At 33.8% G+C, this 27,057-nt stretch overlaps 1 protein-coding gene across 2 annotated transcripts in view; it reads right to left on the bottom strand.

Moving 5' to 3' along the window:
* VPS13A (vacuolar protein sorting 13 homolog A) overlaps nucleotides 1–27,057 on the bottom strand; it is a 270,364-nt gene that overhangs the window by 56,734 nt on the left and 186,573 nt on the right. For both annotated transcript variants that reach the window (XM_061200327.1, XM_061200328.1), the window contains exons 45-53: nucleotides 25,804–25,964; nucleotides 21,089–21,192; nucleotides 17,022–17,304; nucleotides 14,639–15,034; nucleotides 14,271–14,375; nucleotides 14,023–14,169; nucleotides 9,524–9,652; nucleotides 8,780–8,913; nucleotides 4,033–4,162 (exon numbers count right to left, since the gene is read on the bottom strand). In XM_061200327.1, coding sequence (XP_061056310.1) covers nucleotides 4,033–4,162; nucleotides 8,780–8,913; nucleotides 9,524–9,652; nucleotides 14,023–14,169; nucleotides 14,271–14,375; nucleotides 14,639–15,034; nucleotides 17,022–17,304; nucleotides 21,089–21,192; nucleotides 25,804–25,964 — 1,589 coding nt within the window. The remainder of the gene's footprint in view (nucleotides 1–4,032; nucleotides 4,163–8,779; nucleotides 8,914–9,523; nucleotides 9,653–14,022; nucleotides 14,170–14,270; nucleotides 14,376–14,638; nucleotides 15,035–17,021; nucleotides 17,305–21,088; nucleotides 21,193–25,803; nucleotides 25,965–27,057) is intronic.

Genomic DNA, 27,057 nt, shown 5'->3' on the forward strand with positions numbered 1-27,057 from the left:
TGTTACAGTCATCAGCGATTGCAGCCACAGCCTATGGTGAGCTGGTGAGCCCTGAGGAAACTCAGGAAGAATACCTGCCATCTAGCAGCCATCAGACTGCAGCCACTCCCCACGGTGAGCCCTGAGGAAACTCAGGATGTGAAAACACAGGATACTGGCCCAAGATAGCTGAGGTGCATATCAAAGGAATGATTTCAGTGAGCCCAGACTCTTGCATCTTCCTATACACAGAAAAGTGTTAAATTCCTTAACTTGGGATATCTGGTTTTCTTTAATGAACAATAATCTTTTGATGTTCCTGACTACCTGCCCTTTGTTGTAAAACTTCTATATAACCTGGCTTCCCCCATCGCCTCCTCGGAGCTGTTCTCTCAGGGTTACTCGAGATGCTGCCTCCTGGGCTTGAAGTCCTAAAAGTTCCCGCCCAATAAAACATAACTCTCAACTTTTAGGTTGTGAATAATTTTTTAGTCAACAACTCACACTAAAAAAATAGTAAAGAGAAGAAAAATGAACCCAAACAGAAGTATGGAGATGCAGGCAGAAATGAAAAGTGGCAAAAGGAGAAATATGTGGGTTAATTTAAATGGAATACTAATTGTAGAAAGCAGTAATAATACTTCGTATGGGAGTTAACCTATTTAGAAATAAAACACACAACAATATTACATAAGACGGAAGGAGTAAATGGAGTTAAAGAGTTCTAAAGTCCTTACATTACTGTGAAGATGGTACAAGCACTAATTTACAGCAGGTTTTAATAAGTCAAGAATGAATGTTGCAATATAGTAGGAAGCTAAAGCTTTAGGCTTCTCTTAATGTGATGATCTTTTTGTGTCCCTTGCAGAAAACCTACAAGCTATGCTCATGGGTTGTTATAAGAGATATCTGCTACTGTGGGGTAGGGCTTCTAGGTCAAGGGGGGCTCATAACACACCCAGTGAGCCTTGTTTTCCTTCACATCAAAGCTGTTGTTTGAAGTGACCAAAGAGAATACCTCCTAAACTTGTCTGATGCTCCCTGCTGGTATGCTGTGTTTCCTGGCCTGTATCCACCCAAGCAGGCAGTTGTAAACTGTGGCCTATGATAGTTTTGTAAGTCTGAATGTTTAAGCCTAAAAAGATACTGTGGTGGGCACTGCAATATTACATACTGATAAAATAATCAATTTAACAAAAAGACATAATGATTCTAAATTTGTATCTACCTAATCACATAGTTTCAAAATATAAGAGCCCAAGTTAACAAAACCAAAAAAGGAATGCCCATGATTTTAAACACCACTCTTCAAGTAACAGAACAAGCAAACAAAAAATTTAATGAGATAGATTTAAACAATTCAACAAAACTTGAATAAATCAATATATATATGTAACAGGGAACAGCCAATTTTGACTCCATGTTGGATCTCTTTCTTTGACTTTAACCTTTGCTTTTTGTTGCTTTTGTTATTATAATCATACGTAATGGCCTGCCTCAGGGAACCCTGCCTCTCTGCCAGAACCTTAAACTAAAGTGCCTTTGTTCAGCTCACAGGGAGAGAATCTGACCCCGCCCACCTGTGAATGGCTGCAGAAAAGAAGAAACTAACACATTCCCTCCCCAGTGCAGGCCAAGTGAGATGTTTTGCAATATAAATGGCCTTTTTACTTTACTTCCTCACCTCCTCCCCCTCTCTGTTCTATAAAAGAAACTGGCATCCAGATCCCAAGAAGACGGTTTTTTGGACCACTAGTCCACCATCTTCTCGGTCTGCTGGCTTTCTGAATAAAGTTGTTATTCCTTGCCTAAACACCTCGTCTCCCAATTTACTGGCCTGTCGTGCGGCGAGCAGAGCGAGCTTGGACCTGGTAACACATAGAATACTGTAACCAACAACTACGGAATATATATTTTTTTCAAATACACATAAAATATTTACAAAAACTGACCACATGCTGGCCTACAAAGTCAATTTCAATAAATTCCAACGAATTGAATCAGCGTATGTTCTCTAGTCACAGTGGCATTAAGTTAGAAATAAACAAACATAACTAGGAAATACTTCTGAAAAGTGATAATCTAAGTAACCATGAAGCCAAAATATAAAAATAAATCACAATGAAATTTAGAAAATATTTTTAACTAAAAAATAAGTAACATACAACACAGGCAAATTTGTGAGATAAAGTTAATACTGTTTTTGGTGGGAAGTTCGTGACTTTAAGTGACTTCAAATAAGAAGTGAAGAAAATCTAAAAAACAATGATCTAGGTATCTGCTATGAACTCATTTGCCCCCTCCCTCAATTCATATGCTAACGTCTCAACTTCCAATGTGACTGTGTTAGGACATAGGGCCTTTATGGAGGTTATTAAGGTTAAATGACATCCTGGGGGAGGGGGAAGGTGTAAATAGGGTTCTGATCCAACAGTATTCGTTTCCTTATAAGAGACAGCACAGCGCTCACTCACTCTCTCTTTGCCATGTGAGGACACAGCAAGAAGGCAGTCATCTGCAAGCCAGGAAGAGGCCTCACCAGGTTCACCAGAACCTGACCATGCTGGCACTCTGATCTCAAGCTTCCAGCCTCCAGAACCATTAGAAATAAATTTCCATTGTTTAAGCCATCCAGTCTAAGGTATTTTGTTATGGCACCCTGAGCAGACTAATACAATATCTATTTCAAGAGTTTAGAAGAAAATTATCAAATTAAAACAGAAGAAAGGTGAAAGAATATAATATAGATTAGAGCAGAAATAGGTGAAAATGAAAACAAATGTATAAAAGAGATCATCAAAAGAGCAAATTGATGGTTTTCTGATGGACAAAACTAAACTGAAACTAATTAAACTAATAAAATCTCAGCAAAACTTATCAGAAAAAAAGGAATGAAGGTACAAATGGTCTATGCTAGGAACGAAAAGGAGACTCATCCCATAAATATTAAAAGATAAAAAGGTGGATATTATGAAAACATTTATATCAATATATTAGAAAACAGACATGAAATAAAAGCATTCTTAGAAAACCTCTTACCAAAATGACACAAGTAGAAATAAAAGCTGAATTGCTCTATATATAATAATAAAATAGCATTCATAATTTAAAACCTTCCTACAAAGACTACTGCAGGTTAAGATGGCTTGGCTTCACTGGTGAACTCTAGCAAACATTCCAAACATTCTAGAAATCATACCAATCTTACATAAGCTCTTCCAGAAAATAGGAAAATCGTAGATATTTCCCAGCATGTATTAGAATGACCTTAACATCAAAATCTGGTTAGAACATTACAACGCAGGAAAGTTACAGGCCAACTTCTCTCATGAATACAAGCAAAAGTCTTAAAACACTGGCAAGTCAATTCCAAAAATACAAGGTTGGTCTAATATTAAAAAACCAACCAAAAAGGACAAAGCCCAAATAATATATAATCATCTCAAAAGATTACAAAAAGTCATAAATATTAATAAAAATTCAATACTCATTCATTTACTCATTTGATAAGAGAAATAATAACTAGTGGCAAGAAAAAAAGACACTGGAATAGGGAACAAATTAAGATAAATTTTGAAAGACCAACAAAACTTTAATAAAACAATTTCTGAAAGTCATTTAATATGTTACTGAAGAATGTTTATACCTAACTTTATTATTATAAAAAACAATAGTTTGCCATCCAGAGATAAATTCTTTCATTAATAGATCCCTAAATGTCCTTCACAGAAGCTAAATTGACTTGAGATGACTTTCAATGCAAAGAATGTATTTATATCGGTTTATAAATTGAATGCTGAAAGTACCTAAGTTTACCCTTTATAACATAACAGAAGCAAATAAAAAGGCAGACAAAATAAGACTGTTTCCAGTTTTAAACATTTTTGGTTAAGTTAAAGTTTGAATACTGCTTTAAAAATCTTTGGCAGTTTTTAAGAAGTGGAAACACAAAAGAGGCCTCAAAACTAGTAAGGCTGAAAGAGAGTAACTTAAAAAATAAATAAGTAAGTAAAAGACTGCTGAGAACACCATAATAATCAATCCAGTACATACATCCTTTTGTGTTACTTCACCGTGGCTTTTTCCACATCTCCACTTCAGCTTTCTAGAGCCCACTGGATCAGCCCACGTATAAAAAACTGCTTTTCCAGGAGGGAGGGAATCTTCTATTTCACAGAGGGAACTGACATAAATAGTAAAAATATGCATTAAAGTAAGTGCAAGTATACGATTATTTAAAGAATCCAAAATAATACTTCATTAATTCTGAGTCCATTAATTGAGATTTGTGATAGTTCTGATTAAGAGTAGACTGAAAATTTTCCTTATACAATAAAAAAGTTGGTTTTCTGAGAAAATAATGAGAATATTTCAAGGGAAATATTTGTCCTAGTTAGGAAATAAATATCTCCAGGTTTCTGAAACTACTTTGTCAACTTTTGTTTTAATACAAATTAATTATAAAAGAAAATTATTCCACTTACTTTATCTTATCTATACCAAATCTCAGAGAATTTAATTGGTAACCCTTTCCTAAGTATTGGTTTTACTGTGGCAAAGACAATACAGCTCAATTATTTCCAAAAACCGTTAAGACATGGGATACAAATCTAAGAAACTCAGTCAACTCATAAAACGATTCCCCAAAAGAAAATGGAGAAGTTACAAACCAAAGAAATAATAAAATATAACTTTTCTGAGCTGAAGAAGCTGACTCTGCAGATTAGACTTCATTGGGTATCAGACTAAATTAAAGGAAACAGAATATCATCCTAGATAGATCTTTGTAAAATGTTCAAATTTTAAGAAAATAGAGGAAAACCTGCCTATAAACATCTAGGACAATCACAGTTACGCAGGAAGAAATAAAAGTAAGACTGTTCTTACACTTTTCTGTAATACTGAATGCCAGAAAACAATGGAGCAATGGCTACACAATTTTGAGGCAAGAAGTTCTGACTTAAAATTTTATGTCAAATTGTTAATTTGCAAGAGAAAGACATTTTCAAATAAGCAATAGCATAACATATTATCCACAAACCCTTACTTGTTCCAACCAAGCCAGAGATGACTCAAAATAAAATTTTAAGAACTAGGATGTAGAAACATTAAACAACTAAGCCAGTCAAATAAATTAACTTGTTGTTAATATGCTATGAATCAATGCAAATACCTTCAAGAACATATTTTTGAAAAACTAACCATTTTATATTAATCTGGGTCAAAAATCCCAAATTATATTGATAAGAAACCGGGAATTTGGAAAGAGAAATTGAAGAAAATGTAAACTACTCCAAATTTTTCATGGATGAATTAGCAGATAACTGTTTCACTCTCAAAATTTTAAATGCATCAAAATCGGGACTTCCCTGGTGGTCCAGTGGTTAGGAATCTGCCTTCCACTGCAGGAGACACGGGTTCGATCCCTGATCGGGGAACTAGGATCCCACATGCCGCGGGGCATCTAAGCCCGCACGCCGCAACTACTGAGCCCATGCGCTCTAGAGCCCGTGCGCCACTACTAGAGAGCCTGTGTGCCGCAACTATTGAGGCTGCACGCTCTGGAGCTGGTGTGCCACTACTAGAGAAAAGCCCACGCACCGCGACGAAGAGCCTGCGCACTGCAACTAATACCTGACACAGTAAAATAAAATAAAATAAAATAAAATAAAATAAAATAAAATAAAATAAAATAAAATAAAATAAAATAAAATAAAGTAAAATATGCATCAAAATCTCCAAGAACACAAAAAGTAATTATCTACAAGAGAAACAAAATGTATATTTTCCAAATCATCCTTAGAAGAAAATAATCCATATTACCAAAAAGTATGGCAAGGAATCATAAATTAGTTGTTATAAGGATTACAAATGGGTTCAACATTTTTATTAAAAGACAAACAGGTTCTAACATTATAAAATTGGAAATAAATTCTCAACAATAGAAGAACATTTGATTATAGTGCATCTAAATGATGGAATATCATGCATTCATTGAAAATTGTGTTTTTGAAGCAAATTTACATGCTCACAATAGCTGTTAAAAACAAAAGATTCAGAAAAATAAACAGATAGAGAGCAATAGTAAAAAAGAACTGAATCAAAATGCTGACAGTGTTGGGATTCCAGGGATTATGTTTTTCTTTTCACAGTTTTCCTACAGAATTTTAAAAAATAATGGACAGTTGTTATTTTTATATGTAGGAAACAATTAAAAACCATATTAACAACAACAAAAAAGCCAAGGGAAGGGAAGGCAGAGGAAACAAAAGCCCTATATTCCTTATTTTTCTATGAAAAAATATCAAATGTAACCATGTTGATCAGATAAATTTGGTTTAAAAATATTTAGAAATGCTTTAATTCATATAAATTTTAATCTATTTAGTTCACTGCAGAATATTCCTCATGAAAAAATTCATCTCAAATTTATCTCAGGAAATTCAAAGAAAATAAAAAGTAACCAGAGTCCTCAGAATGTTAACTATATATGTGTACAAGTCTTAACCTCACAAGAAAATAACAACACAATGTGACAAATGCTTTAATCTATGTATTAATTTTATAAATTTCCATTAAGACTGTAATTTTTAAGTTTCAGAATTTCTACACAGGATCACATTCTAGTTTCTCCCTTATCCCTTACTTTTACAACTGTAACAATGCAGTAGATAAAATTTCTAAACACTTTATATCTGAACTGTACTATAAAGAACAGTGCAAAGTCAAGGCCAAAGAAAAGACTGAGAAGTCTCTAGTTCAGCCTCAGCCAGGCTCAACCAGATGTCAGAGAATTAAGCTATGATGCCCTACATCATCCACAGTATGTAAAGAATTAACTTAGCTCCTGTGTATCTTAGAATGTTACCAGTTATGTACTATCCTTGAGAGAATTGAGAAAATAGTCACCCAAATCATTTTCTGGAGGTTTTAATTCTGTGACAGTTTCTTTGGGAAAGGATAGTTGAGGTACATGAATTGAAGGACAAATAAGAAAAAACCATTTCTGTTTGCCTTTGTCAGTTTTAATCAACCAACTTATTATTTTTATAATATGGATAATCATAAAAAACAGGCTCTACTCTCTCTCAACATCTTCCTCAAATGAGAGAACTGATAGGCAAGGAGGAGTTCTAGATATTTGCTAGCTTAAGCTTCGGGTTCTCACTCAATCAATGCCTATTTTAGTCAATGATTCGAAGTGTACAGTTAGCAGTGGAAAAAAAGCATAAATGCACTGATAAATATGGGCCCACTGATAAGTGACATGAAAACAAACCAAAAGAAGTAGACAAAATAAATTCAAGACAACCTGGGACACATAAGTAGAGGAACAGAAGGTTACATAAATTGTAGTGGTACTAAGAGGATAAGGTATCACAGTATATTGAAACAAATGATAAATGAGTAGTCTTGAAATATCAAGACATAAATATGGTCTTTAGAAAAGCTTAAAAATGTAGCACTCCTTTCCTACATGCCTCAGCAAGAAAAAGGTATCCACTGTTTGAAAAAAATCTGAAGAATCAATATTTATATTATGTTCATTAAAAAAATTTTTTTTCAAAAATAGACAAAATTCTTATGCTAAACCCTGACAATTGCCTCACCAGATTCCATAATGATCAAGCTTTTGTCATACTTGCTTCAGTTCTTCTGGTTTTTCTGTTTTTGAAGCATTTAAAAGTAAATTATATCACTAATCATCAGGGAAATCAAAACCACAATAAGACATCACCTCACACCTGTCAGAGTGCTTATTATCAAAAAGACAAGAAAAGAAATAAGTGTTGGCAAGGATGTTGAGAAAAAGGGAACCCTTGTGTATTGTTGGTGGGAATGTAAATTGGTGAAGCCACTATGGAAAATAATATGGAGGTTTCTCAAAAAACTAAAAACAGAACATGTGATCCAGCAGCTGGATTATCTGTTCAAAGGAAATGAAAACACTAATTCAAAAAATATATGAATCTTCACTGCAGCATTATTTATAATCACCAAGACATGGAAACAACCTAACTGTCCACTGATGAATGAATGAATATAGAAAATGTGGTATATATAAAATGAAATATTATTCAGCCATAAAGAAATCTTGCCATTTGAGACAACATGGATGGACCTTAATGGCATTATGCTATGTGAAACAAGTCAGAGAAAGACAGATACTGTATCATCTCACTTATATGTGGAATCTAAAAAAAACAAAAAAAGAAAAAAGAAAACAACCCAAAAAAACAAACACACAGATACAGAGAACAGATTGGTAGTTGCTAGAGGCAGGGTAGGGGTGGACGAAATGAGTGATGGTGGTCAAAAGGCACAAACTTCCAGTTATAAAATGTATAAATCATGGGGATGCGAGGTACAGCATGGTGACTATAGTTAATAATACTCTATTGTATGTGTGAAAGTTGCTAAGAGAGTAAATCTTAAAAGTTCTCATCACAAGAAAAAAAATCTTAACTGTGTTTGGTGATGGATATTAACTAGACTTATAGTGGTGATGATTTTACAATATATACAAATATTGAATCATTATGTTGGACACCTGAAACTCATATGTTACATGTCAATTATGTTGGAATTTTTAAAAAAGTAAATTATAGATCTCAAGTCAGTTTTAACCCTATATACTTCAGTATACTTTTTTTTTTTTTTTTTAATGAGGACATTGTTTTACATGGCCATAATGCCATTATTGGTGTTTATACTCTTAGGAAATTATCATAAAGTCAATGTCTCATCACCTAGACTCTGCTAAAATCAGGGGATACTGTATTTGTAATAATCTTCTCACCTTTGCTTGTACTGAACAATGTCATTCTTGGTGTGATTTATTAACAGGAATGTAGCTGCTCCATCACGATAATCTGAAAATGTAATAACTGTAGAATGCTCAGCCAAATTAACTTCTGCTATAATACCTCCAAGCTAGAAAAAAGGAAAAGAAAATATTCTCTAATGTGATCATTTTCCAAAGAATACTAACCAATAACATTTAATAATAAAAACTATTCATAACTTAATATATTTTTTGATGATTTGGAAAGTTATTCAGGATTTTATACTGCATTTCTGGAAAACCATGAGTCTCAATTATCATATACAGATGGGTCAAATTCAAGATGTGGTATATTGTAGTATTCTAGGCACTTTAACTCAGCGGTCCCCCAACGGCGGGGGGGAGGAGGGAATGTTCAGACAGTAATGTGAGCGATGGTTCGGTCAGTAATGCAAGCCATGGGGAGCGGCACATGAAGCTTTGCTCGCTTGCCTGACACCTCCTGCAGTGCGGCCCGGTTCCTAACAGGCTGAGGACCAGTACCGGTCCACGGCCCCCGGGTTGGGGACCCCTGCTCTAACTTTCCATATAACAGTTAAATTGTTTTATGTCTCTTGCTTCCTTTTAGAACTTTTTCCCTTTGCAAAGAGAAATGTTTGTTCATTTTTGGTGAAACAAAGAAAAAAAATCATTTAATAAAAAAAAAATTAGTAAGTATATATTAGCTTCTCTAATCACACACACAAAAGAATCACTTACCTCATTATCCAGACGCAATAAAATACAACTTTCTTGCTTGTTAAAATGTATCTTTTTGGGAGAGCCTTCACTTCTTTCAACTTGAATAAGAAGTTTATTAGAAGCATCCTCAGGCCAAAAGGGGATACACTAAAACATATATTAAATATATTTATTTAAGTAAAACTGATTTCACCATAAAGACCTTTATCATTTTAATAAACCCATCAGAGTAGACTTAAAATAGTCTTAAACCTCTTTCAGCACTGCTCTGGTTACTGGACCGCTTAGCTATAAACTGTTGACTTCAAGATGGGGTGCCACTTGGGGGCACTTTGAACACAAGCAGTAATGGGTAGTAAGTTGAAGAGCTATTGATAGAGTGCTGTGAAGAGATGTTAGTGTGGTCCAGATCTAGAGACGGATTGGAAAAAAGTAAGTAAACTGAGCCAAGTGATCAGTTTAAAACAGGGGAATGTTCAGTTACTAAAAATTATAATTGGGTTGTGGGCATCACTTAGTAATGAAGCAGTAGTCAAAGTACACACAAATGTCAAGTCAGGACATATATTAAATCCAGAGTCCTGGAAGTCAAATAAGGATTAAAAAAGCAAAAACAAAAGCAAAAACCAAGAGAAGTATCTAAAGTTTAAAGTTCAGAGTAGAAAACAGGCTCAAAATCTTAAGAAACAACCTGGACATCAGTGATCTGGAAACCAAACTAACGGAATAGGAGACAGTCAATGTACTCAGAAAGAAGACCAGACAACAGGAGCTGGAAACAAAGAAAAGAGCTAAAAGAACAGGAATGGAGAGCCAGGCTTGTCTGTAAACTATTATGTAAATCAGGTCTTAGTGTGATCCGACTCTGACCAGGCTGGTAACTTCACATAATTCAATGAGACTGCTCATGTGCTCATCACGATCATCACCATATGACCTGAGGGCACTGTAGAAGAAGCTAGATGTTAGAGTCAAGTGCCTTAGCTTGATAAAGTCAGTTTTATTCAACCATAAAAAGTAATTAATGGAACTAGACATGGGACATGGTTAAGGCTATAACAGGCTGAGAAAATTCCCACTTGGGGCTTCTTGCAACCCAGTGGAAACTTATCTGGGAGTCAAAACAGTAGCAATACTAATCCAAGCATATTTCCCAGGAGGAACTGAGAAGACTAAAAATGATGTTCTCTCTGAAAACCCCAAGCCTTGCTTATTTGTAAGCCTTCCTTACAAATCAACACAGCTAATAATCATAAATATGCATTTTAAGTTAAGGTTGACTACTGTAAGCCAAAATTAAAATGTGAAGATTTTAAATTAGCAAAAGAAATTTATCTTAAGAAAAGCTGAGGGACTTCCTTGGTGGTCCAGTGGGTAAGGCTCTGGGCTCCCAATGCAGGGGGCCCGGGTTCGATCCCTAGTTGGGGAACTAGATCCCACATGCATGCCTCAACTAAGAAATCTGCATGCCACAACTATAAGCCCACATGCTGCAACGAAGATCCCGCATGCCGCAACTAAGACCTGGCGCAGCCAAAATAAATAAATAAATGTTAAAAAAAAAAAACAAAACAAAACCAGAAAAGAGAAAAGCTGCAGTTGACAACAAAAAGTAAAATAAAAAATAAGTTGTTATGCATTTGTAATTGCAATTACTGTAAATATAAACTAACTGTTGGAAGACAAGCTACAGATTAGATTTTTAAAAAGAGAAGACCCAATAATCTTATCTGCAATTGACATATAAATCAAGACACAGAACTATTGTAAATAAAAGTATGGAAAAAGATATACCTAGAAAATATATAGAGTAAAACAAAGCTGCAGTTATAATCTTGGCACCTAGATATATAGAGAGCTCTACATCCAACAAACCAAGAATCCATAGACTTAATGAGCACATATGAAACATTTGCCAAAAAAAAACTATATTCATTCAACAAATATTTATTGAGAGCCTACTGTGTTTAATCACTGTTCAGAGCCCTCCAATAGCTCTCTCCATTTCACTCAGAGCAAAAATTAAAATCCTTGTAATTCACAAAGTTCTGTGTCACAAAGTTCTGCATGATTACTCTTTATCACTGTTATGCCTTGTTCTCTTCTAAATACTTTTCCCTCTCCAATAATATTGGCCTCTTTTGCTATCCCTCAACCATGCCAAATATTCTCCCATTTTAGGGCACCTACCCTGGCTGATCCTTTGTCTTTAATGCTCTTTCCCCAGATATCCACACTGCTGAGGGGTCCAGCTCCTGGCTAAAAACCTATGTGCAATTTTTCAGGTCAGACCACTGGTAATTACAAAGGCTTTACCTTTATCTGGCAGGTCTCACAGGGCAAAGCTGCCCTCCCCATACCAGACTAGGTGCACAGCCAGTGCACTGCATTCTCAAGAACTCAGCCCCCACTTCTAGCCATGCCCTTACAAATATCTGCATTCCTACTACAGGCATCTTTGTTCAGAGGCCTCTTTATCAGGGCCTTTGGCAGAGGCCTTCCTCAGGAACCTCTGCAGGACCTCTTTATCAAGGAGAGAGGCGGAACTTGAAGATGCTTTTTCTCTACTCTGACTCGGTGCTCAGTACTTTCCCATTCCTAGCCCTTCCCCTTTGTTTCTGCCACCCCCAGATCCACAAAACAGTAAGAGCTATTTGTTCAGGGCTCCCCTGACAATGACACTACCCTCACTGATCCACCTCACCCCTAACTAATGTTGTTCCATAGGAAAAATGGTACAAGGGGAGGTGGTGCTTTCTTCAGTTTAGCCTCTTACTTATACTATTGCAGTAAGTGATTAAAGTCCTGAGTGTTACTTTCATTTTGGCTTGTTGTCTTTATCAGCTATTCCTGTACCTGGCAGCTCAGCTCCAACTCAGCTGAACTCTTGACAAGCGTACCTCTCACATTTTCTCCAAGTTTGTTCAAATGTGACCTCAGTAAGTCCTATCCTTGACCACCTTATGTAAAATTATAGCCCACTTCTTGCTCATTAGAACTCTTAACACCTCTTAGCCTGTCTTATTTCCTTTTTCCCTATTAGATCTGTCACCTTTAAACATACTATGTATTTTACTAGTTGACTATGGTATTATCCATTTAATGATTTCCCCACACTCCCACTGAAATGTAAACTACACAAGGACAGGTACTTGTGGTTTTGTTAAAAGATGTATCACAAGGCACATAAGGAGTACACAATAAATATTGTTGAAAGAATGAATGAACAGGCAAACATGAAAAAAGGTACAACTGCTAGAAATGAGAAATATAATTATTCAAATAAAAAACTCAGTTGAAGGCTCAAATAGCATATATATATATACTGTATAATATATATAGTAAAAGTGAAAATCTATGAAAAATATATATGTAGAATTTATCCAGAATGAAGCAAAGAGTTATACAGATAGAAAATATAAAAAAGATAATAAGATATATGGAAGAAAGAATATGAAGGTCTAGAACAAATCTGATTAAAGACCCAGAAAGAGGAAATGGACGAACAGAGGAGAGGTAGTATTTAAAGAGACAATAGCTGCAAATTTTACAGAAGGTATGAAATATATTAATTCACAGGTCTAGGAATAAAGTATCTCAAGCAGGATATATCAAAGGAACCCACGTGCAGACAAACAGTAGTATGACTGCAGAACATAAAAGACAGAGAGAAGACCGTGAAGGCAGCTAGAGAAAAAGGAAAGATAACCTCCAGAGAAATGACAGAATCACAGCAGAATTTTCAACAAAAACGGAAGCCAGAATATAATAAATGCTACAACATGTTGAAAAAAAAATAGAATTGATTATCAAGAAAAAGTATCATAAAAGAAAGGTGATGATTAAAACTTTTATGGATAACACAAACTGATGGTATTTACCTCCAAATCAGCTCTAAAGGAATGCCAAAGGATGTACGTCAAGAATAATGATTCCAGAAAGATGGTTTCAAAGCAAAAAGGCATAATGAATAAAAATAGCAAACACTTCTCTAATAATCCTAACATACTTAAAATAAAATTTCTTCGGAAGTATTCTATTAACCTCAGGAAGTCTTTCAGAAAGCTCTTACCCAGAGACCTAATAGCTACAGATAGAGTAGAATCAAAATTTCATTCCTAAGGCACTACTGTCTTCCTAAAATAATTAGCTTAACCTACCCTATAAAGGCATCTCTAACAGCTTCCTAAAGAGAATAAATAATTTCTTTCTCTTTGCTGCATTTATACTTTACCCAGTCTTCTACTGCCGTATTTAACGACATTTGGTTAGTAATTATTAAATGTCTACCTCTCTTATCAAGCAACGCATTCCTAGATGACAATGTTCGGATTTTAATAATTAAATTATTTACTTGGTTTATTCTGATACAAATAAATACTCAAATGTTCATGGAACTGAAACAAAATTGGGAGGTGGGGGTGGAGAGTTAAAACATTACATAGTGATTTCATGTAGCAAACTTCAAGGAAAAATGAAAATCTAAAGAGGTACCTTTTTGAAATTCATCTACCCACCTGCTCCAAATCAAGAGAGAGCCATTTATCACTTCCCTCTTCAGCCACTGATATACGATATTTACTTTTGTTTTTAAGCAAAAAAAAGGGTGTAAATGTGACAATTCTGGTAATGTTAAAACTGCTAAGATCTATAGTGACACCAACCTACAGGGAAAAAAAATAGCAACATTTCAAAAACTATTCCATTATCATAACATCCTTATAAAAATTAAGTACTCAGTAGAGCTTAAAAAAAATGAACTCACTTGATATTCCATTTTCAGGCCCTTACATTTAACAGCTCCATGACTACCAACAGTATCAATTGAAAACTGATCTGACAATTCACTATCAGTTACCATAAGCTGAACCTAGAAAAAAATATTTCAAATATATTAGTATTTAGGTACCTTTAAAAATTCCTACCTAAGTTGATATATTTTTTGCTTTTTAGCCTAAACTAATATTATACTGTTAATGCACTAAACCCTTCCCAAGACTAAATTCTAATCTTTTTAACCTCAAATATTTCACAAATGTTATTTCTACCTATTTCATAATATTTTATTCTTCTAAACACACAAAAAGGAGTGATAAGTAGATAAAGAATGAAAGTCAAAAAAACTTCACATACCTTATTGTTATTAAAAAAGTGCTTTGGCTGAAAAGAAAAGAGAACTGGCTTTTTATAATTAGGTGGATGCTTTCGATGAATTCCATCTGCTTTATACTGTAACATTCGACCAGTTTTATTGACCATCCAGTAAGGACTATGAAATGCCATAACTGTCTGGCCAGTATTATAAGTCACATGGATAGCAATATCTAAATCAGTCTTTTCTATTTCTGTAACACAAGTAAAACTGATGAAACTAATATCTTGTTGATTAGGTTTCATATGATATTCACTTTTCCAATCATGATTAAGATAGTCAAGTAATTTTAAATGCAGCCTGGCTTTATCCAACTGTACAGTACAAATCTGGGCTGAATGGCCTTCATGTAGAGTAAAAACTCTATGTTCAATGCCCTATAATAAAAAAAAAATACAGTAAATTTTTAATGTTTCAGAATAATACGCCAAAATATTCTATTTAATGATTCCAAATGCTATACAAATGATTCTGAAATCTCTCTGTCAGAAAAAGAAGACTTAGGTTCAAGTTCTAACTCTGTCAACTGTGTAAATTTCTATAAATTGAGATTTGAGTTACTGTATTTGTAAAATGGTCTAAATGATCTACTTCAAAGGACTATTGTGAAAATAAAATTAAATAATATAGTGTGGAATTCTGCTGGCACTAATGAAGATTATAAAACACTATAATTAGTAAAACAAAAATCTTATCCACCAGTGATTTTAGTTGTGAAAACTACAAAATAATGAAAAATGTACGTAATCCAAAATAAGCAATCCCTACTAACTCCAATTTTTGATTTTTAACAAACTCTCATAACCCATTTCCAATCACTGTTTATACTGCATCTTACGTAGCTCTCAAAACTGTTCATTTCTCTCCACCCACACTTGCATTACCTTAGTTCATGTCACTGTGACCTCTCCCTTTAAGAGTCTCCTAACTGCTCTTGTCTCCTCTAAGCCCTTCTCCACACCGCAGCTAAACTGTCTTTCTAAAAAGTGATCATATCCTTTGGAAACTACCAAACAGAATGTGATCCCTAAAAGCATCAAGTTAAAAGTTCTATTAAAATACAACATAGATAGACAGTCCATCTGGGTATTTCACCTGTTTATCCAGCAACTCTAATCTGGTTCCCTCCTGTTATAACATAGGAATCTCTTCACCTTAAGATTTTAAATTACTTAAAGCAAAAACAATGTAAGCTATCAATACTTGACATGTTCCACAAAATAGAAGAGTAGTGCTGGTGGTGCTAGAGAGGTAAATAAATGGGAACCATGTGCCTGTCAGGCACTGTGCTAAGTCCTTTATAAACATTATTTGATTTGATTTTCCCCATATCCCAATCATGAAAGTTTTATTACTATCTCCCTTTTATAGGCTAGGACAAATGATTTAGAAAGATAATGTAGCTTACCTAAAGACATAGCGCTAGTTAGTGATAGAGGTAGGATTCAATCTCAAATCTATCTGACAGCAAAGTGTAAATTCTTAACCACTATGTTATCTGTCAACCATATGGAAAACAGATATTCTTAAAACATAGATGTGTTCACTCCCCCACTCCGGAAAAAAAATTTAACAGAAAAGTGTAAACATATAGTAAATCGCAATAATTAATAATTAACAGACTGCAATAAAACGAGTAATATACTACAATGAAGAACTACTTTCTTATATTTGACAAGCAACGGCAAATGGAATATTTACTTAAAATCCTAAGATGGAGAGATTCCTGTTATAGCAACAGGAAGGAATCAGATGTAATATCTTAAAACAAAGAGTATTTAAAAGAAAAAGCATCTTTATAGGGCATAAAATCCTTCTAGAAAATTAGCACAAGAATAATATAATGTAGCAAGTTTTAAGTCTAGTACTATTATTTTAATACTAATTCTCATACATGTTTGAAAAGTTAGTATCCATCTTTTAAACATACATGAAATATACATGCATGGAAAAGATTGAAAAATATATATTTTAGAACTGAAATAACTTCATCAGAAGTGCTACCTTCAGAATATGTGATTATAGACAATATTAATAATCTCTATTTTCTAAAATTTTCTACAGGAATATCTATTACTTTCATAAATGATTTTTAAAATGGCATATCATATTTGTGCATATGAATTATATTCAACTTAGTAACCAGATTTCTAAGGTAAATCAGTGGAAAAAAAATTTTTTTTAATCTTCTTTCATATAACATGATTGAAACATTTCTTTTCCATTTGAAGAATATCTGTACTGTCTATTCACCAGTACTATAATTTTTATTAGAATTTTAAAACATCGTTTTATTGTTCATAACTTTAAATAACTAAAACTACAAAATCAAAGGCAGGAGGGCATTAAAAAATTCCAGAATACCTCTATATAATAAGCAATTTTGTAAGGAAGAAGATTTCGGAGTAGAATAGGTGGCCACAAATGCATTATATATGGTAAGTCCCAACTATCTTCTGAATACACTGGCACAGATGTCAAATTATCTTTTTCTGGGACAATATTAATGATAAATGGCTTCTTGGAAGGGTTTATAGATCTACATTTCTTCTTGAGAAAAGTGCCATCATTTTTTATAATTTCTTCAAAATCAATTCCTTCACACATTTGATAGTCCTCATCTTCTGGCTTCAGGGAAAGGAGTGATCTACATAAAAGATTAAACAATACACTTTAAAATGCTTTAAAAGAAAATATATGTTTAATTGTTTGATTACAGCTTCAGAACAATGAAATTATCTCCCTCCATACTACTGTAATAAATTTCTATATTTTCACATTCTTCTTAGAGGTAGGTAAGATAGACATACAGATACCAATTTCCATCTTAACTTTCTGGAAACCAATCAAGTTATTTGGCTTCTAAGAGAAGAATATTTTTCTTACAAACTTGCTGTCTTAAAAGTATGTTTACAAGATAATAACTGGTTTCTCTCAGAAAATACATAATCATACAGGTCATATATGCAAAAAACACACATACAGCTGTGACGTATACACTTAACTTAAAGAAGTTGGCTTTCCTGGATATGTGGTCCCAAGTACATACCATGATTGAGTTTGTGAAGCAAAAATATATTTCTACCGAAAAATTAATCACCAGCTTTTCAAGGTTAATCAAATGAAAGCTTTCAATAGATACTTAGCTTTACAGAAATGTTGGGCATAGTTGCAGAAGTGGTTTTAAGAAGACAGTAATAAAATTATTAGGTGTCACGTATGATTAATCCTTATATTTAAAAATCACATTCTTTGTTTACATTGCAAATTGTACTTTGGGTTTAATAATTTTTTTAAACCTAAGGTGTGTCCAAGTATAAACACTTAAGTATTTTTATATTTGTAAAACTAATTACCTATGATTGTGACACTATCCTTTACTGTGTGACAACTGTCAATACTATCTCTAGCTGTGATTGTTTTCTTAAGCCCTAGTCCCCAAAATTTTAAATATCTACTACGTATTACTGTAATGATGTCGGATGGTGCCTTAAATTGCTAGATTGAACTCTGAACCCTCCACACCCACTTCTCTGTGTGTCCTTTTTTCAGGAACTTCCAGCTATTGGCACTCTGGACTATAAAATAATATTAACTCTTCCTTATTCCCCCCTTACACACATAGATATAGTTACCTGTCAAATCAGTTATCAGATTTAGCCTATTTTACTTCTACATTCTCTCTGTAATTTTCATTTTTTTTCCATCAAGACATTTATTGGACTATTATTTACCAATGAGAAGGTAAAACTGAAAATGCACAAATGAGTAAGTCATTCTTTACTCTTAAGGAGATACCAATCACATGGGAAATGTAATGTTAAAAGATAACTACTGCACTGTGATAGGTACCAAAAAAAAAAAATAAAAAAACCACCAGATGTACACTGCAGACTAAGGGCATGAAGAGTGTGGTTAACTCTTTCTAGACTGGCTGCAGAGTGTTTTCCAGAGGTCACAATTTCCCCCAAAAGCTTTCTTTCTGAAGGGTAGAGCTGAACTAGAGAAATATGCAAGGTTAAAGGAAAGTTTAAGAAATGAATGAAGAGAAAACATGAGAGACAGATGATCAATGGCAAGAGGTTTTGAGTGAGAAGAGCTGATGCAGTAAATGGTCTTAAAACAGAAGAACACCAAATGTTCTGAGAGAGGAAGAAAGAAATAGATGATATTAAAGATGAAGATAAAATTTATATAAATGGGGGCAAGACAATGAGCGAGCAACTATCCCAATGTGGACTTAACCTTTCAAATTTCATATTCCAACATGCACACTACATTCCAGTCAAACCCCTAGTCTTTTATAGACCTGTACAAGTCCTATGCATTCATGCCTCCTTATCTTTGTTATACAATTCCTTCCATTTAAGATTGCCCTTCCCCACTCATCTCCACATTATTATATTTTAACTATAATTCATGTACGTCTCTCAGGAGTTAATCATTAATCCCTTCTTTCCTTTTCATAGTTTTCTGCAACTATAACTTTTTCTGTGATTCTCAACAACCCATTGTTTTCTACTTTCTGTACTTATATATCAGTCTCTCAAGGGGAATAGCCATGCCAATTCCTCTTGGTATCCTACAGTAGTGCCTTCCACACAACAAAACACTTGGTAAATACTTGTTAAATGAATTAAATTTAAGAATAAGTATACTTAAAATCTACAGAATGATACCCATTTGTTAATTTAAGACCTCACATCTTAAATATAAGAGTATCTATATCTAAGCATTAGATTAGAAGAATATCTAATATGAAATCCAAGCTAGTCAGTCATTAATAACTCTAATTAAGATAGATTAACTTCGATGTAACAAATATTTAGCCTTGAACAAAAAAGTGTAAAGATACTCTAATGACCTAACTTTTCTCTTCTATGGACAGAATCACAAAATATATAGTAATATTTATTAAAAATAAAGCAGAATGCCATTAACTTTTATTATCCAAGGACAAAATGGATTTCCTCACAGAAACTTTTAACATATCTTACATGCTACTTTTTAATCTAGTCTTATAACCCACAACAAATCCTCTCTAGAACAAGGTCAGATACTATAAACAACTATTTTGTGGTTGTTCTCTAGACAATATAACTCTTTCCCTCAGCAAGTCTGAACTAAGCGATAAAACTCATTAGGGTTAGAAGGTCTAGGCAATAAAACACTCATTAAAGTGAGCAGGTCTACTCTCTGAAAATATGTGCCTAAAACTGCTAGGCTGTCTTCTAAGCATTAGGGACCCAATCTTGAACCCCTACGTATGGGGCAGAATAAATAGAGGTAAGGGATATTTTAGGACTGCTTGTAATTTTGCCTCCATCCTTCTGTAGCATAGGTCTAAAGGTCCATGTCTACAGTGTGTTTTGAAATGGTACTTAACAAACTATGATGCTTATTCTGAGGAAGTTTTTATTCTCCAAGAGAGTTTAATCTCCCTAAAAGAGATTATCTTCAATTCCAGATTAAATATCCTGAATAATAATAATACTTGTTTGTAATATTAAGCCTATGATTAAGAGACTAGTCCATCATTAGTACTGTTACAATTTTAATAGTCCTTTCTTAATACATAAAAGATTTTATATCAAATTTTTTTAAGATTTTATATCAAATTTAATCTAATTACTTTAAATATTTAAGACTGATGTACTATACAGCTGACCCTTGAACAACACGGGTTTGAACTATACGGGTCCATTCATAAGCAGACATTTTTCAGCAAATAAAGTACTTGATGACCAGCAGTTGGTTGAATCCATGGATGTGGAAATAGAGGTATGGAGGACTGACTATGGGACTTGAGCACCCAAGGATTCTGGTATCTGCAGTGGGTCCTGGAAACAATCCTCTATGGATACTGAGGGACAACCAAATGTGTATTTTTGACTGCGTGGGCGTCAGCACCTCTAACCCACATGTTGTTGAAGGATCAACTATCTCTATTTACATTACAATTCTATCAATGAACAATTAATAGATAAATATGTAGATTAAAAGAAAAAATATTTTACATTTTCTAAAGAAATTTCTAAAATATTCTATCATAAAACCCTAGAAAAGTAAAAATCACTTCATAATAGTGTAAATAAATCTAGAAGCCACCAATCTTGCTCAGTTAGAAATTTTTTAAAAATCATAAATATATATGACTATGGCCATAATAGTTATATTGCAAGCATGTAATTTATATTTACTAGTGAAAGCATAGATAATTTATAGGATATACATTATATACATTAAGTTAAATAATATTTCTTTAAAAAAATCTTCTAAGAGTGCCAAAACTTAAATAAGTTAGATGAGATATTAACAAGATAAATTTGATCATGGTTTGATAACTTAAAGATAGATATCACTACTAAATCAGAAACTAAAAAGTCTGTAAGAGACCTTAGGGCAAACAAAAGGATAAAGAAAAAAATCACCGGTAAGATGCTAATGGTATGTTAAATTCACTTCCAGGTGAAGCCGTTCCCAATAAGGTGTCCGCTCCATAAACATAAAGTGGTATTGAAAAATGATTTCTAATCTGGGAAAGGAAAGTAACATTTAGTACCATTAATCTAAGAATCTAAAGACATTTAAAAAATATTCCATCTAAATATCCCAGCAAAGGAATTATCAGGCAATATTTATCTTGCTCATATAAATTAGAAAATAAAATCCAAACATGCAATTATCTTTGCTAAATATTACAAGGAAAGTTTCCAGTTTTAGAGAAAAGGAATCTCAAAAACAAAACTTTAAAAATCTTAGAAGAAAATAACATCTTCTTGACTTTGATACAAGGAATAACTTTTCCTTTAGACAAAAATAGTAGAAAAAATTAATAGGAAAAATATTACATCAAAGTTTTAGATGTCTATATGATAAAAGTGAAAAACAAGCCATTGGCTGGCAAATGTCTACCTTTTTACATCACTGTTGTATGCTACTCATTGAATCAAAGAGTGTGCAGAGAATAGCTCACCCAGTGAGTAGCATACAACAGTGATGTAAAAGATTAACATTATTTTGATTAACACACATTATCAGATAAACCTCCGTTTATATTTATCTTTGGGATAGACAAAAACAAACTGGTTAGTAACACCATTTTCTTGTATTATTTCTATATCTTACTAAAATCTTTATATTTTAAAAATCATACCAAAATATAAAACATGCTGAGTGCAAACTAAGAATTGATAAATATATAAACTTAACTACACTATATTTTATTTCTAGATAAACTGTTTGCTCTACCGATTTAAAAGAGACATATATTTTCATTTCTATAAAAGTACCTATAAGAAATTTAACATTAATGTTTTACTATTTAATAAAATTCAAAAGTAATCTACAATAATGAAGCAGCCCAACTGTCATCTTTTAATACAGTTCATCGTAAATCAAAAATGAAAGAGAAGGAACCTCTGTTTTCAGCCCTGATGGAAAAATATAGACCAGATATAACTTCCCAATATAAACAACCAAAACACCAGGGGAAAAAAATACACATGAAGTAATGGACAAAAAGGTGGCACAGGAAGGAAGGGAAGGAAGGAAAGGAAGGAAAGGAAGGAAAGGAAGGAAAGGAAAGGAAAGGAGGGAGGGAGGGAGGGAGGGAAAGAAGGAAGGAAAGAAAGGGGGAGGGGGAGGGGAAGGGAAGGGGGAGGGGAAGGGAAGGGAAGAGAAGGGAAGGGAGGGAGGGCTAGAGAGAGAGAAAGAGGGAGAGAAAGAAAGAAAGGGGAGGGAGAGAGAGGGGGAGAGAGAGGGGGGGAAAGAGGGGGGGGAGAGGGGGGAAGAGAGGGCGGAGAGAAGGGGGAGGAGGAGAGAGAGAAAGAGAGAGGAAGGAAGGAAGGAAGGAAGGAAGGGAGGGAGGGAAGGAGGGAGGGAGGGAAGGAGGGAGGGAGGAAGAAAGAAAACTCCACCAAGATAAGCCCTAAGATTGTCACCCCATCTTACTGCCTGGAGAGTTTCTGGATTACTGTGTGGAGAAGGAGAAGTCAAACAGAGCCCAGTCTGAGTTGAAGAGATAGATATAAGAATGTGGGAAAGCCAATGAGGCTTACTCTAACAGCGCATTATATGAGAGAGAAGATAGCTGCATGGAGAGGTGAGAGTTACAGAGAGGGAACTCCTGAGACTTTTAAGAGTGCCCCCTGTTCCCAAGACTTCAGTACAGTACTGTCTGGCACATGCACGTGAGTACACTATCTAAGGCTCAGTAAAGATCCATCTAAAAGCCATAGGCAGAACAATCTCTGGTGCTGACACACAGTTCCTTTTCTCACCAACCAAAGTGGTAAAATCTTGTTTAGTACAAAGGGTATTGGTTACAGTGCTTTACTAGCGGGGCAAAATTAACCCTATGCTACGGGCTGCTTGAGTCTCACCTAAAAAGTTTTAAAACAAGCAATGAAAGGATCACTTTCCAACTAACATAACTGTGTTGGAGAATTAAGTTCAGGAATACATAAAGGGATACAAATACATCTAAAGCACCTGACAAGGTAAAACTCACAATTTTAAGCATCTGGTAAAAAAATTACTAGACACACAAAAAGAATTTTAAAATGACCCATTAAAAAAATGAATAAAATGAAACAAATCAGAAATGATACACATGACAGAATTAGTAGACAAGGATATTAAAACATTTATATAATTATACTTGATATGTTCAAAAGTTAGGGGAAAGACTGAGGATATATAAAAAGACATGGAAAATGTAAATAAAAATGCAAGTTTAACTTCTAGACATAAAAATACATTGGATGAGATTAAGAACAGATTAGACATTGAAAAGTGAACTTAAAGACATAACAATAGAAATTATCGAAACAGAAACATGGGGGTTGGGGGAAGCTGAAAGAAAAAGTGAACAGAGCATTAGATAGCATAAGTTTAAACACTCTAATATATACCTACTTGAAGAAGAGAAGAGAGGGGGAAGACAGAAAAAAATATTTGAAGAAACAATGGCAACTTTTTTTTTCTAAAGTTGATGAAAACTATAAATCCACAGATTCAAGAAGCTTAAAAGACTCAAGTACAAGAAACATGTAGGATTCATCGCAACCAAATTTCTTAAAACCAGTAATAAAGGGAAAAGAATCTTAAAAGTATATAAAAATAAAATCACACATTTCGTAGAACAAAGGTTAAGAATAACAGCAGACTCTGGTCAGAAACAATGTAATACAGTCAATAGTGAAATGACATCCTAAAAGTATGGAAAAAATAACTGTCAATCTAAATTTCTACACCCTGTGAAAATAAAAGTGAAGTAAAAGCAAAAATAGTTCATTGACAAATTTCATTAAAGACACAAAATTACTAGAAGAGCTCACTCAAGAAGTGACAGATAATATGAATAGCCCTTAAAGTGAAACTGTGGTTTAAAAACTTAAGAAAAACATTACAAGAAAACTCTATACCAACACCCCTCATGAACATAAATGCAAAAATTTGAAACGTGAATTTAGCAAATCAATTCAACAATATATTAAAAGGTTAATACTTCAAAACCAAATGAGGTTTATCCTGGGAATGCAAGGTTGATTTAACATTTAAAAGTCAATCATTATTTAATACAATAATTTAAAATCAATCAATGTAATTCATCATATTAACAATTTTTTTAAAAGATCCTCTCGATAAACAGAGAAAATCATTTGACAAAATGCAACATTCATTTCTGATTAAAAACTCTCAGTAAACTAGGAACAGAGGGATCATGAACAACAACAACAAAAAAAACAACTCAAAATATACTCAATGGTCAAAGACTGAATACTTTTCCCTTAAGACTGAGAACAAGATAAAAACATCCACTTTCATAATTTCTATTCAAATTGTACTGGAGATTCTACCCAGTGCAATAAATAAGAAAAAAGAAAATAAGACAAACATCAGATTGGAAAGGAAGAAGTAAAAATATTTTTATCTGCAGACATCATAACTATCTCTACCTATAAAAAAGCTACTAGAATAAATGTATCTAGTAAGGTTGCATAATACAAGTTAATACAAAAACCAAATGTATTTCTACTAGCAAGAAAAAATCAAAAATTAATATTAAAAATGCCAATTTAATCAAAATTTCTAAATAAAAATTGAAAACGTGAGTCTAAAATTTAAATGGAAATGGAAAGGACTTAGGCTAGCCAAAACAACTTTAAAAAAGAACAAAGTGGTACAACTTGTACTACCTGATTTCAAGACTGAGGATAAAGTAGTAATCAAGACAGTGCGGTACTGACATAAATAGATCAATGAAACAGATTAGAGACCTCAGACATAAACACACACAGATATGGAGATATGGTCAATTTATTTTTGACAAAAGTGTCAAGGCAATTTAATGGAAAAAGGATAATCTTGGTCAGAACAAATGAATAGCCAAGTGGAAAAAAATGAACCTCAACCCTCACCTTATATCATATACAAAAATTCATTAAAAATGGTATGTGGTATATACATAGAATAGATTACTACTCAACAACATGTAACTGCATGCAACAACATTAATACACAGAAGTTGATACATACAAAATTATCCTGAGTGAAAGAAGCCAGACTCCATTCTGTACTTCATTCATTTACGTAAAATTCTATATTGTGTAACTAATGTACCACAAGAACATATAAGTGGATGCATGGGAATGGGGAGACAGGGGATGAGGAAACTTTTTGGGGTGATAAGTATGTTTATTACTTTGATTGTGATGAAGGTTCATATGTGTATTTTTGGTCAAAATTCATCAACTTTAAATATATGCAGTTTATTGTACATCAATTTTACCTCAATAAAGGTGTACACAATTTCTCTCACTGTATTCTCTAATTGAAACGAAAGAATAAATACACACCACAAAGACCTAAAACAAAATATTGATTTTTTTGTTTTTGTTTTTTTACAGAATAATATTCCAAAAACATTTACAAAATATTCCTGTAAAAATTACGAGAAGTACATTCAACAAAATTCTACAACTGCTCGTATTAATTACTGATAATGATTATTCTTTTTGCTATTAGCTATATTTCTATTACAGATTGTATTCTTTTGGTAGTAATTTGCTTTAGTTTTTTTTTTTAATTAGCATACAAATATACGCAATATGACCTCACAAAAAAATGAATCATTCCGTACCTGCACTGGGGAGCGAATTGTTACCTTCTTACTTCCTTCCACTGCATCAATTTGACAAACAATAGATCTTTCAACTCCAGACTCTCTGTGTCTTACAGTGTACAGTCGTCGTCCCACTTTTGTTAAAGGGATTTTATCAGCAGTAGAGTGGTTAGCAGGTGCTAAATTAAATATACATGTTTGAAAGTTTTTATTATAATTCATCATATATTAATTCTAAGTAGACATTTTAAACCAGAAACATCAGATGCTTTCTTAAACTTATGAATAATTATCACTGAAATCTACACAAAGGGATATTTTAAGAATCCACAATACATATCTACATCATTCATTTAAAACCTTCAAAGCATTTTACCAAAAAAAGTTCATTTTTTTCTAAAAAATTAATCAATTAATTTATTTTTGGCTGTGTTGGGTCTTCATTTCTGTGCGAGGGCTTTCTCTAGTTGCAGCAAGCGGGGGCCACTCTTCATCGCGGTGCGCGGGCCTCTCACTATCGCGGCCTCTCTTGTTGCGGAGCACAGGCTCCAGACGCACAGGCTCAGTAGTTGTGGCTCATGGGCCTAGTTGCTCCGCGGCATGTGGGATCTTCCCAGACCAGGGCTCGAACCCGTGTCCCCTGCATTGGCAGGCAGATTCTCAACCACTGCGCCACCAGGGAAGCCCCCCAAAGAGTTTTTAATTGAAAAAGAAATCTCATTCAGTAGTTTAACTTAAGACAACAACATAACCTTTTAAAAATAACTGACTGATGAGAGAAATTACTAGAAAATACAAGAACACTGTTCCTTGGTTTGCTGTCATAATAACCAGAGGCTAATACATTCAGGCAGTCATTGGCAACTACCAAGTAGCTGCAATTTTTCAGTTTTTAAGTTTTTCCACCAACCTGTGACACTTTGTGATATCTAAGATTTGATTAAAATTTTACAGTTTTATCTAATATATATATACATATATTGCATTGGGGTGAATTATCTATTTATATAACCTTCTTCTCTACTATCCCATAAAAATGTTAGTTTAAAAACAAACAGAGGTAAAATTGATGAGAATAATTCACGGACAACGCTGGGACAACACCTGAAACCTAGCCACTGTTATGAATCACTTCCTGACTAGGAAAAAGTATTAGCTATCAGTTTTAGTACCCCTCCTCCATGCCTAATTAACCTTTCTAATATCCTCCCTTCCATAACTACTTAAATGTCAGAGTGTCAGAAAGTGGTGTCGGCGAGGCTTTGGGACTAT

Source organism: Eubalaena glacialis, chromosome 9, assembly GCF_028564815.1.
Source record: "Eubalaena glacialis isolate mEubGla1 chromosome 9, mEubGla1.1.hap2.+ XY, whole genome shotgun sequence".
Lineage (NCBI taxonomy): Eukaryota > Metazoa > Chordata > Mammalia > Artiodactyla > Balaenidae > Eubalaena > Eubalaena glacialis.